Raw genomic sequence first — 15,554 nt, 5'->3', positions numbered from 1 at the left:
TCTCTGAAATCAAGATGTTACTTATAATAATATGTTAGAGTTTAACTGACTGTTCTTTCTTAGAAACTCATAAAATAATAGAGTCTAATAATTAATAGCCTCTGATTAGAGGAAATTTGATAATTTAATGTGACTGTATAGACTTAACAAGTCAGAACGTTGCCCATTTGAGTGGCTGATACATGTGATGACCATTATATATCTTACACATATCTCAGACTTTACAACCCATGAGGTGAGTGGTTGGTGCCTATTATATATATATGGGAGAACCAAGATCTACAGAGTTGCCTTAAGGTCATATAATAAATGTTAAAAGTTTGAATTCAAAACCAGCCTTGTCTGACTTCAAAGTCTGTGCCCCTGAACTTTATGCTCACAATATCTCTTTGGTTTTGGCCATAACAGCACTAAAAATAATTATAGCCCAGATGTAAAATAATCAACAATTACATTAAGTCCCTTAACAGTGTTTACCCCATTAGATTCTCCAGGAATTTTTCCTAAGGAGATAATAAGAACTGTATACAAGAATTTACATATAAAGATGTTCACAAAAGCATTGTTTATGATAGTAAAAAATTATAAACAGCCTAAATATCCAATAATATAAGACAAATTAAAGTATGATATGTTCATATTAATAGAATGCTAGGTAGACAGTTTAAAATCATGTTTTCAAAGAAATATTTAAGGATATGAGAAAATGCTCATAATATTTAGACTATTAAGTGGAAAAAAGCATGATTCTACAATGATTATCCCTGGGTGCCGGGATTGCTAATTTTTAAAAAATATTTCTTTTTTAAAAATTGAGTTGTAATTCATGTATTGTATTATTTTCAGGTGTACAACATAATGATTCAATATTTGTATCTATTGCAAAATGTTCACCACAATAAGCCAAGTTAATATCAGTTACCATACATAGTTGCAAAAGTTTTTATTTTCCTTGTGATTAGAACTTTGGAGATCTACTCTCTTAGCAACCTTCAAATATGCAATACAGTGTTATTAACTATATTTACCATGTTGTATGTTATATTCCCATGACATACTCATTTTGACTCCTTTACCCATTTAGCCCACCCCCAGCCTCCAGCAAACACCAATCTGTTCTCTGTATCTGTGAGCTTGGTTTCAGGGATTTTGGGGGGGGGGGGGGGGCGGGGCGGGTTGTTTTTTAGATTCCATGTATAAGTGAGATCATAGGGTATTTATCTTTCTCTGACTCATTTCTTTTAGCATAATGCCCTCAGGATCCCTCTATGTTGTCACAAGTGGCAAGATTTAATCCTTTTTTGTAGGTAGATAATATTACAATGCATGTGGCTATACAGTTTGCCCAACACCATTTCCCCATTGTATATTTTTTTACTCCTTTGTTGTAAATTAATTGACCATATATGTATGGGTTTGTTTCTGGGCTCTCTGTTCTGTTCCACTGATCTATGTGTCTGTTTTTATGCCAGTATCATACTGGCATATATATTATAGCTTTGTAATAGTGATATAGTTTGAAATCAAGGAGGGTCATGCTTTTATTTTTCTTCTTTTTACTTTTATATATTTTCTAAAATTTCTATGATGAATATGAATTGCATTTTAATCAGAAAAAAATTTTGTGTTTATGTACTCTTAAGACCAGAGCAGTTTTTCACTGTCTGTGTAGCTGATTGGAATCCCTAAAGGACTGTATTAATCACAGAATTTAGAGCTAGTGGGAACTTTAAGATGATCTACTCTAAGTATTTGAAAAGTTTACAGTGAGTGGGATTTTTTTTAACATCTTTATTGGAGTATAATTGCTTTACAATTGTGTGTTAGTTTCTGCTTTATAACAAAGTGAATCAGCTATACATATACATATATCCCCATATCTCCTCCCTCTTGCGTCTCCCTCCCACCCTCCCTACCCCACCCCTCTAGGTGGTCACAAAGCACTGAGCTGATCTCCCTGTGCTATGCGGCTGCTTCCCAGTGAGTGGGATTTTAAAGATGATCTCCCTTCATTTAAAAAACGAGGAAATTGAGAGATTTTTAAAAATATATTAATAGTTAACATTTATCTGGTGCTCACTACATTACTCTCTTTCACTTAATCTTTACAATATCTTTATGAGAGTTGATCTATTTTTATCCCCATATTATAAATAAGGAAACTGAGGCTTAAAGAGATTGAGTAGCTTGCTCACAAGTTACTCAAGTAATGGAACTAGGTCTGTCTGACTTCAGAGTTCTTAAATATCATGTAATGGTTTTAAGTGACCTGTTCAGTGTTGCATTGCTTATTATTAGTGGAAGAAGGATTAACAGTCTTGACTGCCAATTCAGCGTTCATTTAATTAATTTTGTCTGTTTTTTGAGAATACGTTGATTTGTAACCAGTTCAAATGCAGTTATGAACTCTGTTCTATTATGTCCTATCAGTATGAGCTAAAAATCTTTCATTATCGCTTATACATTTCAATTGTATCTATTAAGTTAAGAATTTTTGTTTAATCCTCTTAAAACCTTGGGTGATGAAAATGTTCTGGAATTAGCTAGTGTTGATGGTTCACAAACTTGTGAATATACTAAAAAAAAATCACTGAATTGTAGACTTCAAGAAAAATCTTTGCCTAAAATTACAGAAAAAAGTTTAAAATTTGCTGTATCAAAATATAAAGGTCACAAAGAGACCCAAAAATGATGTACTAAATTTTTTTTTGATGTACTAAATTTTTTAAGTTTCACATTATTCCAAATAAAGTAATAGGTTGCTGTTTATTACCTCTTCCTTGACCATGAATGATAATTATGACTGAACCAAAACTATGCAAAGAAAAGGAATTAAAAGAAATTAAGTATTAAAGTCATAGTCATAGCCATCTAAAGTCAGAAGTTGGCTACTTTAGTAGAGAAAAGGAATTTGAACTATACACATTATGAATATTTGTGCTTTGGATTAATGCCCCCATTTAAGAGCTGATTTCCATTGAGGTTCTACCTGTTTTTCTCCAAAAATATATTGTAAGATTACAAATTAATCCAAGAAAATACTGTTCTAATTCTGATGTTTAATTGTTGTAAGGAGAGTGAGCCATAGAGAAAAACAGTATTATTTTTCTTTAAATAAAATACTATAGCTTTGAATTTTCTATAAACGTTAAATTGTCAAGAATTTAAAGAGTTGTTGCCACAGATAATTAAAATCTTTCAAAATGCAAATTTGGAAGACACCTTGTTATCAATTCTATACAACTATAAAACTACGGACTTGAAAAAATGTCTTTGCCAGATTATACTGTGATTAGCAAATTTGAAGAATGTATATAATATGTGTATGGACTTTATACCTTATGAGACTATGTTCTAATGAAAATGTAATTAAATTTAACCCAGTTTTAGCCAGTAAAGGTATAGTTCCTTTTAGTCAAGATATATGTATTCATTCCACAGTTTCTAGTCAACATTAATATTTTCTATGGGTAATCTCATAAAACTACAATCTTATTCCTGACCACTATTATTTTGACGAATTGTATAACTATTGATTAGTTTACAAAAATGGATTACATGGGTTTTTGGGGGTTTTGTTTGTTTGTTTTGGCTTCTAATTCTGTATCTTTGTTTTTAAGCATCGAATGTTATCCAGACAAGAAGAACTCAAAGAAAGAGCAAGAGTTCTGCTTGAGCAAGCAAGAAGAGATGCAGCTTTAAAGGCAGGGAATAAGCAGAATACCAACGCAGCCACACCGCTCTGCAACAGGCAGCTAAGTGATGTGAGGAACATTGGTTAAAAAAAACATACATTGTTCATTGTAATCCTGGGGGTGTAAATAAGAGTAACTTATTTATATTTTTGATAAATTATTTTTCCACAGACTGTGTATACTGTGGGTACTTGGTACTTTCTTTGAACTGATAAATCCATACTTGGAGGAGCAGGTTGTAATTATTCCTGCACAGCAGTATTAGCTGTTAGAAAAAGTCCTGGAATATAATTTCCACATATACATGAATAATCTGTTTTTTTGTTAATTTACCCTTTGTAATTTAGTTGTACTTTGCTTAGGATTGTATTTTGTCAATGGAAGTTAATTTTGTTGGAAACATTAGAATATAATAATGATGCCTACAATTTATTGAAATATTGGGTTGGCCAGAAAGTTCTTTCGGGTTTTTCCATAAGACCCAAATGAACTTTTTGGCCAGCGCAATACTTAGCATATATTCCAGGCACTATAATGGATGTTTTACATAATTTTTATTTTACCTAACCTCATGAAGTAGATATGCAAACTCCTTTTTAGATAAGAAAACTGAGGCTGATGGGTAAGATAATATGTACAAGGTTGTAGTCGATAAATGATGAATTTAGGATTTGAACCCAAGACTTACCAGACTCCAGAGTCAATCCTCTTTCCTATCATATACTGCCATCCCTATGTTAAGCCATATTTTTATACATATTTTTGTGTAGTGCCTCACAGATAATAACGAACATATAGTAATAGATTTAGATTTAGGGGGACATGAACCTCTTCATGAATCTGAAAATTATGACAACCCTGCCCTACCCCCAATTTTACATATACATAAAACTGCATGTTCTTTTTTTTTTAATTAAGATTTTATTTTTTTAGAGCAGTTTTAAGTTAACAGGAGAATTGAGGGGAAGGTACAGAGATTTCTCATATACCCTCTCAACCCACACATGCATAGCCTCCCTCCTTAATAACATGCCCTGCCAGGGTGGTACATTTGTTAAAACTGTGAACCTACATTGACACATCATTATTACCCAAAGTCTGTAGTTTACATTATGGTTCACTCTTGGTGTACATTCTATGAGTTTAGACAAATGTATAATGACACGTATCCATCTTTATAATATCATACAGAGTATTTTCACTGCCCTAGGAATTCTTTGTGTTTCACCCATTTATCTCTCCCTTCATCCCCAACCTCTGGGAACCTGATAATTTTATTGTCTTCATAATTTTACCTTTTCCAGAATGTCATATATTTGGAACCGTAGTATGTTGCCTTTTCTGATATGGCTTCTTTTCACTTAGTAATATGCATTTAAGGTTCCTCCATGTCTTTTCATGATTTGATAGCTCATTTCTTTTTAATGCTGAATAATATTCCATTGTCTGGAGCTACCACAGTTTATCCATTCACCTACGGAAATGCATCTTGGTTGCTTCCAAGTTTTGGCAATCATGAATAAAGCTGCTATAGTCATCTACATGAAGGTTTTTATGTGGACTTAAGTTTTCAGCTCCTTTGGGTAAATACAAGGACGTTTGCTGGACCTTATGGTAAGAGTATGTTTACTTTTGTAAGAAATCACCAAACTGTCTTCCAAAGTAGGTGTACCATTTTTCATTCCCACCAGCAATGAATGAGAATTCTTGTGTTTTACATTCTCGCCAGCATTGGATGTTGTCAGTGTTCTGGATTTTAGCCACTCTAATAGGTGTGTAGTGGTGTCTCATTGTTTTAATTTGCATTTTGCTGATAATATATGATGTGGAACATCTTTATATATACTTATATGCCATCTGTATATCTTCTTTGGAGAGGTGTCTCTTAAGATCATTGGCCCATTTTTTAATCCGGTTGTTTTCTTAGTGCTGAGTTTAAAGAGTTCTTTGTTTCTTTTGGATACCAGTCTTTTATCAGTTGTATCTTTGCAAATATTTTCTCCCTGACTGTGGCTTGTCTTCTTATTCTCTCTACATTGTGTTTCACAGAGCAGAAGGTTTTTTTTTTTTGCAGTTTTTTTTTTAATTAATTAATTCATGTTTTAAAATTTTTGGCTGCATTGGGTCTTCATTGCCGTGCGCAGGCTTTCTTTGGTTGCGGCGAGCAGAGGCCACTCTTTATTGCAGTGCGTAGGCTTCTCATCGCGGTGGCTTCTCTTGTTGTGGAGCATGGGCTCTAGGTGCGTGGGCTCAGTAGTTGTGACTCGTGGGCTCTAGAGCGCAGGCTCAGTAGTTGTGGCGCACGGGCTTAGCTGCTCCGCGGCATGTGGGATCTTCCCCGACCAGGGCTCAAACCCCTGTCCCCTGCATTGGCAGGCGGATTCTTAACCATTACGCCACCAGGGAAGCACAGAGCAGAAGTTTTAAATTTTAATGAAACCCAGTTTAACCATTAGTTCTTTCATGGGTCATGCCTTTGGCGTTATATCTAAAAAGGAATCACCATACTCAAGGTCATTTAGGTTTTCTCCTGTGTTATCTTCTAGGAGTTTTACAGTATTGTGTTTTACATTTAGGTCTGTGATCCATTTTGAGTTAAATTTTGTGAAAGGTGTAAGGCCTGTGTCTAGATTTATTTTTTTGCATGTGCATGTCTGGTTGTTCCAGCACCATTTGTTGAAAAGATGATCTTTGCTCCATTGTGTTGCTTTTCTCCTATGTCACAGACATTCATTTTGGGGGTGCAAATGTAAGTAGGATTATGTTTTTAATTTCAAATTCCACTTGTTCATTTCTGGTATATAGGAAAGCAATTGACTTTTGCATATTAACCTTGTATCTTACAACCTTGCTATAATTGCTTATTAGTTCCAGGAGAGGTTTGGCTTCTTTTTTTTTTTTTTCCTTCAGTTCTTTCAGATTTCCTACATAAGATAATCATGACATCTATGAACAAAGGCAGTTTTATTTCTTCCTTCCCATGCATACTTTTTTTAATGTCTTTCAGAGAATAACCTCTGAACTTGACCACTCTTTTTCAGACTTTGTCTTTTTTTTTCTTTATTTATTATTATTTTGTTTTTCTTTAAGTGAAGTATAGTTGATTTACAATATTATATTAATTTCAGGTGTACAACGTAGTAATTCAATATTTTATAGACTGTACTCCATTTAAAATTTTTGTGAAATATTGGCTATATTTCCTGTGCTGTACAATATACAGACTTCAAGTCTTTACACAGTAATGTGATATAAAATCAGTGTAGTGGGCCACAGTAATTTTATTTTCAATGAAAAGGAATAGAATATTTAAATGAAATCGAAAATATCAGAATTTATCACACATCATAGTACTTTTGTGTGAGACTTGTTTTAGTTACGTGGGTATGTGTGCTTACTGGATCTTGATATAAAATGTATTTTTAATTGTGGGTCATGATAAAAATCTTTGAGAAATGCTAATCTAGATGGCCATTTTTTCTGAGGAAGAAATTTTGTAGTCTTTATACCAGCTCTTTCAGTGCCTAGCCATCTATTATATCATCAATTTGTTGGTTCAGTCAGATATTTATTGAGTGTCAGAAATTAGTATTTTTGTAGAGATAGAAAAGACTAAGCTTCGGGGACTTCCCTAGTGGTCCAGTGGTTAAGACTTCACACTTCCACTGCAGGGGGTGCAGGTTCGAACGCTGATGAGGGAACTAAGATTCCCCCCCCCAAAAAAAAAAAAAGACAAAGCCTCTTCTCTCATGGAATTTACATTTTGGTGGGAAGAGACTGGTAATAATGAATAAATAAGTTAACTACAGACTGTGAAAACTACATGATATAGTAGAGGATAATTTGAGTAGGTACGAGTGACTTGAGGAGGGGACATTTGAACTAAGACTTGATGGGAGAGAAGGATCCAGTTAACTAAATAGCCACAGAGAGAATATTCTCTTTAAAAAGAAAGTTATTTTGTTGATATTATATTTTATTTGTGATAAATTTTGTTTCATAGTTCTTTCAGGCTCTAAAAATTATGGAAAGTTTATAGCTCTATATTTTTCAAGTGTGTTGATTTTAAATTTAGAACACCTGAGATTTAAATGATCTGTCTGCCAAGTAGATCTTAAAAAGCCATTATTTTACCTATGTGTAAATTTTACATATATTAATAATTGTCATCTAATGTTTATGAGCACTTACCATGTATCAAGCAGGATTCAAAGTGCTTTCTTGTGGATTTTCTTGTTTAATCTTCACAACAATTATATGAGTTAAGTATAATCTCTGTTTTATAGTTGAGAAAACTGACATACAAATTAATGAGTTGCCCATGGTCACACAGCCTATAAGTAACAGAGCCAAGAATTGAACCTAGACAATTTGACTTCAGAGAGTATGTTTTTAAAGCATTATGTTTTATTTCCTTCTTGTTTATTTTTCTGAAATCCTTGTGAAGTAGGAATAGATATTACTGTTGTATCCATTGTAGAGGTTAAGAAAACGAGTTAGGAAAGGGTGTTTAAATTTACCTAGGGTTGCAAACAGTGGCAAACTAGGCTTAGAATTCAAGTATCCTGATTTTTAAGGCTGTTTGTTTTTTCATTCAATTTATTCATTTATTACTTTAAACTGTCAACAGATATTTTATTGGTCATCTCTTCTTTTTAAGGCACCAGTAATTTTGCTTGCACTTCTAATTTCCCAAATAAAACTTAAACTTTTAGCTAAATTACATTAGTGTGAATTCAGTATCATAAGTTAACTACTAAAACATCGCATATTCTATGTCTGTGACATCTTACTGTATCTGTAAAATATATAACTTGGATTTTAAGAAACATGATGTTAGTGATGTTTCATCGAGTTGGATAATACTGCTGGTAGCATGTTACTTGCCACATCTTTCTGGAAAGCAAGTAAACTTCATTAAGAAATGCTCTTTCCATTTTATCCAATAATTCCACTAACAAAGATCAATATGCAGGTTTTCATCACATAGTTATTTATAATAGCAAAAGTTACGGAATGGCAGTCACTCAGACTAGGGGAATGATCAAATGAATTACAACAAATATATATACTTGTTATGTAGCTATTGAAAATTATTCAGTAATGTTTTGAAAGAATATTGAAAGGACATAGGGAAATGTTCACAGTGTCATTTTGTACAAAAAGAAAGATATAAAATAGCATATGGCATACGAACTCCATTTTGAAAGACTGTGTTTTTATATATGCATTGAAAAGTTCAGGAAGGAAAATAATCAAAATATTAATATTTATCTCGGACTTCCCTGGTGGCGCAGTGGTTGAGAGTCCACCTGCCAATGCAGGGGACATGGGTTTGTGCCCAGGTCCGGGAAGATCCCACATGCCGCGGAACAGCTGGGCCCATGAGCCATGGCCACTGAGCCTGCGCATCCAGAGCCTGTGCTCCGCAACGGGAGAGGCCACAACAGTGAGAGGCACACATACCGCAAAAAAAAAAAAATTTATCCTTAAGGGTAATATAACAAATGGCTTACAGAGTTTTTTCCCTTTATTCTCTCTTTTAAAAATATGTCGTGTTTAGATAAATATTTTAAACTAGGGAAATTTTTGGGATCCAAAAAAGATGTTTTTAATAGATTGTTTTCTTAGCATACCCAAATGTACTTGACCATAAAGCTGTTTCATTTAAACTAATGTTGTGTTTCAGTATCTCTAAGTGTGTGTGTGTGTGTGTGTGTGTGTGTTTTAAGAAGAGATGTAGAAAGAACTGTTCACTTTTACAGTTGATGATATTTGTTTGTGCTTAGGTGTGGAATAAATGGCGAATTCAGTACTATCAATTCTGTTCACATTGAGAAGACATTTGCTTACTTTATTGCATTTGTTTCCCACTTACGCAAAGTTGTACCCTACTGCTTATGAAACTATGCTTCAAACAGTCCCAAAGATATTTTCCCTACCCTTCCTCTTTCAGGTTATCTTTTGCTACATTATAAAACACTGAAAACCTATTGGCATAAAATAACCATTTTATTTTGCTTACAGATTCTATAAATTAGGCCTTAGGATAGGACACTGGGGGAATGTTTTATTTCTGTTGCATGTTGTCAGGGGCTGGTTTTCTTCTAGGAACTATGCTGTCAGTTGGAACACCTACCTGTGGCCTCTCCATATGGTTTCTCTACTTGGGCTAGTTTGGGCTTCCTCACAGCATGGTGGCTGGGTCTAACAGCGAGTGTCCCAAGAGAGTAAAGTGAGCTCTCTTATGCATTCTTATGATCTAGCTTTAAAAGTCACCTTTGCCATACTGTTGACCTGAGGAGACACAAAGCCACACCCAGGTTTAAGTAGCAGAGACATAGACCCCACCACATTGTAAGAAGAATGTGTGGCATGGAAGATATTGTTGTAGCCTCTTCTCAGTTATAGTTTAAGCTCACTTTAAAAACTCTCTTGCGCATTCTACTGTTGCTCATTTTTCAGATAAGTCAAGCCGTATACAGATGTGTTGGGAAGAACATCAGTTTCATGACCTAAATAGTACATTCTGGGACTGTTGCTCTAGTTTTGACATTTGTTACTCTGTGGGCCTTATAGCTAATATTGAAATGATTTAAGAAAGAAAATGTAAAATATCAGGTAACTCCCGTTTCACAAAAGAAGTTAGACCTTGCCATTGCTTTTCAGATTTTCAGTTTAGTATGCAACTTTATAATCAGGTGGATAGCTTTTCCAATGATATGGTAGTTTTCTTAATTTGATCATTTTCTTTATCATTTCTGGTAGCTCTTGTACATACAGGTTTGAGTTATTTAGTAGTACTGTCCATATTTTGGAAAAGTAGTATGGCCAACTTGGCTGACAAAATTAAAAGGGAAAATACCAAATTTCATCTCTGGAGCAACTGAATATGAGTTAAATGATACTAAAAGTAGAAATTATTTAATCTCTCTAAATCTGTTTTTCCATTTGTGATATGGAGGCAAAGAAAATTTTTTTCTCCTGTGTGACATTCAAATTAATTGGTGTCCACGGTGGAGTGGGTAAGGGAACCATGACTAATGCCATCCCCACTTCAGTGTCAGCATCCCTTTCACTCTGGAGAGATCAAAAGACTTCTGGTAAATAAAAAGCAGGTTTAACTAAGAAAAAAAAAAAATCTGGCATCTAATTTAGTGAACTGCTGCTACTATTTTCACTTCCTTATGCTCTTTAATTTGAGCCTTAATTTACCATGCCCTTATTTTTAAATTCATTATAAATTATCTTGCGTTTATAATGTATGCTTTGGTACTAAGAGTCTAGTTGCTGGCAGGGAGAGATATATATATACCCGCAGGTACCCACGGCTTTTTGTGTTCTTAGTTTAACTGAGAGTTCCCAAGAGTGAGAAAAAAAAAAAAGTTGGTACCCAGGAGTGACCCCAAGTCTTGAATAAATGAGTCACTGACCTTAAATCTTCAAGAGTTTACCGAAGAGCTTAGTTACTCTTAGGAGACTGCTGATATAGGACTTCTTCAGCAATTTCTATCTCTTATCCTTCTAAACTTCGTTTCTATACAGCTAATCTAGGACCTTCTGATGAATACCAGGAAGAATGAGTAGAGCTATTTTAATAATTGATGTTAGAGTTCTTAAATAGAAGTATAATTGCATGGGACAATGTCCGTCTACTCTGTACATGTTAACTGCTTTTGAGGTATCTAGTTTGTATCTAGTTCTGGGCTGAGAGAGAGAACTTACAGAGGATTCAGAGAAGTGTTAAAGGATTGAAAGCAAAGGTCTACTTTTAAGGAAAGACAGGCTTATGAAATATAAAGAGAGGACTGTGAAATAGTTTAAGTAGTAATTTGAGTATATGAAGGCTCAGATTCTTTCTCCCGCTTACCCAAGAGAATAAGTTCCAAACTACTCAAAATGGCCTCATATAAAAAGTTCTTGCAAATCCTGCCCCTTCCCTTTCTAGCCTCATTTCTCAACTCTCTCCCATTTTTCACTCTACAGTCTAACTCAACTAAGTTGCTTAGAATGTGGCATACTCTTTCGTTCCTGTATCAAGCATTTGCTGTTCTCCCTGAAATGCCTGTCTTCCCTTGTTAGGAAAATAACTTCTGTGAGTACCTCTGTCATGGCTCCTAGCAGCAAAGTTAATTCTCTTTCCTGTATCTTTTTCTAATATATTGTACATATTACTACTGCCACATTTCCCATATAATTATCTAATTATACATCTCTCTCTCCCTCAACTGTGAGCTATTCAAAGTACAAGAACCTTGTATCCCCAGCACCAAGTATTAAGTAAATGTTTGTTCAATGAATAAGTTAAGGGAGGGAATAGTGACAGTCTATTTTTCATATCTTCTGAGTGTCAGCTAAGAAAAACATGAGCTTAAATATGAAAAATTGGGGTTGCTATAAGGAGTTTCTTGGTAAACAGGGAAAAAAACTGACTCTGAAGGTCTTTAGAGCAGAACTGATTATCATTGGTCAGAGAAAGTTAAAGGGTTCCCCTTTCTCAGATCAGTTACAGAGATGACATTTGCCACTTGGGGGCTCGAGGTTCCCTGTATCATCCTTTTCTTCCTATTCTTGTATCCTACATTTTGATACCTTGCTTTGTTATGGTGTGTACACACCAAATTCTTACACATACCTACTCTTCCCATACTCTGGGATCTCTCATTAGAGTTCAGCTCCCAGCTCTGCCTTGAATCACATCACTCTAAGCAAACATTCCCTCATATAAATTAGTATAGCTTTATGCTGGAAGGCTAGGAAACAATTTCTAAGACACTGAAGACAACTCTTGGTAATATTATCTTGTGGATCCTCAGGTACAGACTCTACTTAAGTAATCTTCGGAAAATATTTGAGCTGTAATTTCTCTTAAAAGGGAACTTACAAACACAGATACTGTAAACCTTATAATTTTTCTTAATTTTTGTCAAGATTACCATTGCGTGTTTTAATGAGAACTTGCTGCAAGTACGTAATGAATTTAGATCTTTTTTAGGGAAAGTAGTTTACATTATTCATTTGTATCTCTGTGCCTTTAAACATTTGTTTAACCTGTTTCAGGTGTTTTCTGAAATTAGTTTTCTATAGGAGACAGATTTCATTGCTCTGAGCTCTGTGATTTCTATTTCTTTGCTTCCTATTCCTTTTGAGATTTTCATTTTACATTTTACTAATATAAATTTTAGGTGTGATATTTTTGTTCATTATTTTTCACGTATACTTAAAATAACTTTTTTCAAAGTACAACTCAGGGGTTTGACAGGTTCAACAGTCTAGCCATTATATAGCCAAAGGAGCTTCCTTGACTGTATAATATATTTAAACTTAAACTCTGAGAAAAATGTAATAACTTTTTTCAAGAAAATATTTCCTTTTTTTTTTAATATCTTTATTGGGGTATAATTGCTTTACAATGGTGTGCTAGTTTCTGCTTTATAACAAAGTGAATCAGTTATACATATATATATGTTCCCATATCTCTTCCCTCCCGCGTCTCCCTGCCTCCCACCCTCCCCATCCCACCCCTCCAGGCGGTCACAAAGCACCTAGCTGATATCCCTGTGCTATGCGGCTGCTTCCCACTAGCTATCTACCTTACGTTTGGTAGTGTATATATGTCCATGCCTCTCTCTCGCTTTCTTTATTACTCAATTCTCACACTTTTTCCCCAAGAAATGCATAAATAGAATTTAAGAAGCTAGTCTATTTCAGACTCTTTTGCTTATTACTTTACATTCAAATATAGTTGCTTTTTTAAAAAAATACATTTAATAAATCCACCATGACATTTAGTTATACTCGTGTAATTATAATAAATAGCTGAAAGACATGTTTGCATTTGATATACTAAAGTTTAGGATCAGTACACTCTAAGAATAAGGGGTGACAATCCTGCTACCCACACTCCTTGGAATTGCTATTAGGATATGAAGCACTTTGAACCTATCAGAAGAAGGATGCTATATAGGTTTAATTATACCTTTTCGTTTTTAAGAAAGAATGAAATCTATTTTATAAATAGAAAGTCTAAAAAGAGAATTGGGAATGAGTCTTCAATCTAGTTTAATCACTTAACAGTGAATTTATAAATATGTTTTTCATTTTCTCAATCATAAATTATGTAACATAAGAATATGGTTTGCATATAGTTGTTAGATACCAGGAATTTTGTTTTGTTTTGTTTTGTTTTTGTTTTTTTTGGCGGTACGCGGGCCTCTCACTGTTGTGGCCTCTCCCGTTGTGGAGCACAGGCTCCGGACGCTCACGGGCCCAGCCACTCCGCATCATGTGGGATCTTCCCGGACCAGGGCACGAACCCGTGTCCCCTGCATCGGCAGGCGGACTCTCAACCACTGCGCCGCCAGGGAAGCCCTGGAATATTTTTTAAAAGAAAAATCAGCCAAAAATCCACAACATTATTATAATCCAGACTTGAAGTTTTTTGTCTGATATTTAATCTGCAAACATAGTGAGTGACCCATTACAATTAATTGGCATAGGAGTCCACCCTCACTTAGCAGGATCAAACTGCAAGTTAGCAGCAAGTCCTGAAAGGTTTGTAATATCTGTCTTTAAAGGTTTGCAGTAATATTTGAATCCTCTAAAGAAAACTGTGTATATGGGAAAGGAATTTCAGTTTGGTCAGTCCTTAGTTAACTACAAAGATCAGTAATCAAAGAAAGATACAGTGACTTTTTTTTTTTACTGGTCATTAGCAGTGAATCCAAAGGGCTTATTTGGTAAGAATGCAAGCCGCTCTTTTGCGAATTAAACCTTTAACAGGTATTTTGTTGATATGAAGGGGTGGGACATCAACCTTGTACTTTTGATGTTAATTGGAAAATATTGATTTAAATGGGACTAGTCTGTTGTGCTGATAATTGTAGCAGATTTAGATAAGATCACTAGATCTTTTCCAGATAATCAAAGAAGCAGTTACCATCCAACTGGTAAAAAACACTAAATATCATCATATCATCTATCTCTGAAAGAAACTTTTCCCGTAGTTTTCATATATATATATGTGTCCCAAGTATGTCTCATCATAAAAATGTATGTAAGATTATGCTTATATGTTTATGAAGATCGGCTGTGTTACATTTAAATGGCTAGCCTCTAGGAATCAAGCTTTAAAGTTAAGGTCAAGCTAAAATTTTTATTTTTCCTGATTACATATATTATTAGTTCTATTACTAGGAAGAAGTAGGTAACTTTGCACTTGTAATTTTGAAAGAACATCAGTTATTATAAAAAGAAATCTAAAACCTCTAATAACATAGAGAGTAAGAATTTGTCTTATTTACAGATTTTTATTCTCTGTATGAACTGGAATGTCTACACCCAGGGCACAGAGATGAAAATATATTCCTTATTTCTTACACCAACACAATTGATAGAAGATTTAATGTACATAATCCGTTTCAGACCAGTAAGACACTTTAAATATATAGCTTAATCTTTTTTATAGTTGCATTTTATAGAAGAATGCCAATGTACTTCTGTATTCGACATAAATGCCTCTGTACATAGCAGTGGTTTTTATTCATTATGATTTAAATAATAGTTTATCTATTATGTCTAAATTTAAGTTGATTTGAAGCCTACTATCCTAACAATGGCTACTAGACTTCTTAGAAAACATATTGTTAGCTTGCTCGCATATCTTCAAAGTCACACAAAACACTAGCATTGTTGGGGGAGAAAACTCAAGCATCTTTTCTATTATGTGGCCACAAACCCCTAGTCTCAAAAGTCTTATTTATTTGAGATTGCCATGAATACATGAATCTAGGGCTAGGTATTTTAGCATCAGGAACACTCCTTTTATGCGACTATTAATGGCCATAGACATTTTCCATA

General features: G+C 34.3%; 1 protein-coding gene across 12 annotated transcripts in view; it reads left to right on the top strand.

Annotated features, from left to right (window-relative positions):
• Positions 1-15,554, top strand: part of EHBP1 (EH domain binding protein 1) — a 494,124-nt gene that overhangs the window by 401,789 nt on the left and 76,781 nt on the right. For 11 of the 12 annotated variants that reach the window (XM_049696094.1, XM_049696098.1, XM_049696097.1 and 8 more), the window contains one exon: positions 3,621-3,764. The exons of the other annotated variant lie outside the window; for it this stretch is intronic. In XM_049696094.1, the coding sequence (XP_049552051.1) occupies positions 3,621-3,764 (144 nt within the window). The remainder of the gene's footprint in view (positions 1-3,620; positions 3,765-15,554) is intronic. 12 annotated transcript variants of the gene reach the window in all.

The sequence above is a fragment of the Orcinus orca genome, chromosome 13 (assembly GCF_937001465.1).
Source record: "Orcinus orca chromosome 13, mOrcOrc1.1, whole genome shotgun sequence".
Taxonomy (NCBI): Eukaryota; Metazoa; Chordata; class Mammalia; order Artiodactyla; family Delphinidae; genus Orcinus; species Orcinus orca.
The sequence above is the reverse complement of the archived record's forward strand: the minus strand, read 5'-3'. Positions and strand labels throughout refer to the sequence as shown.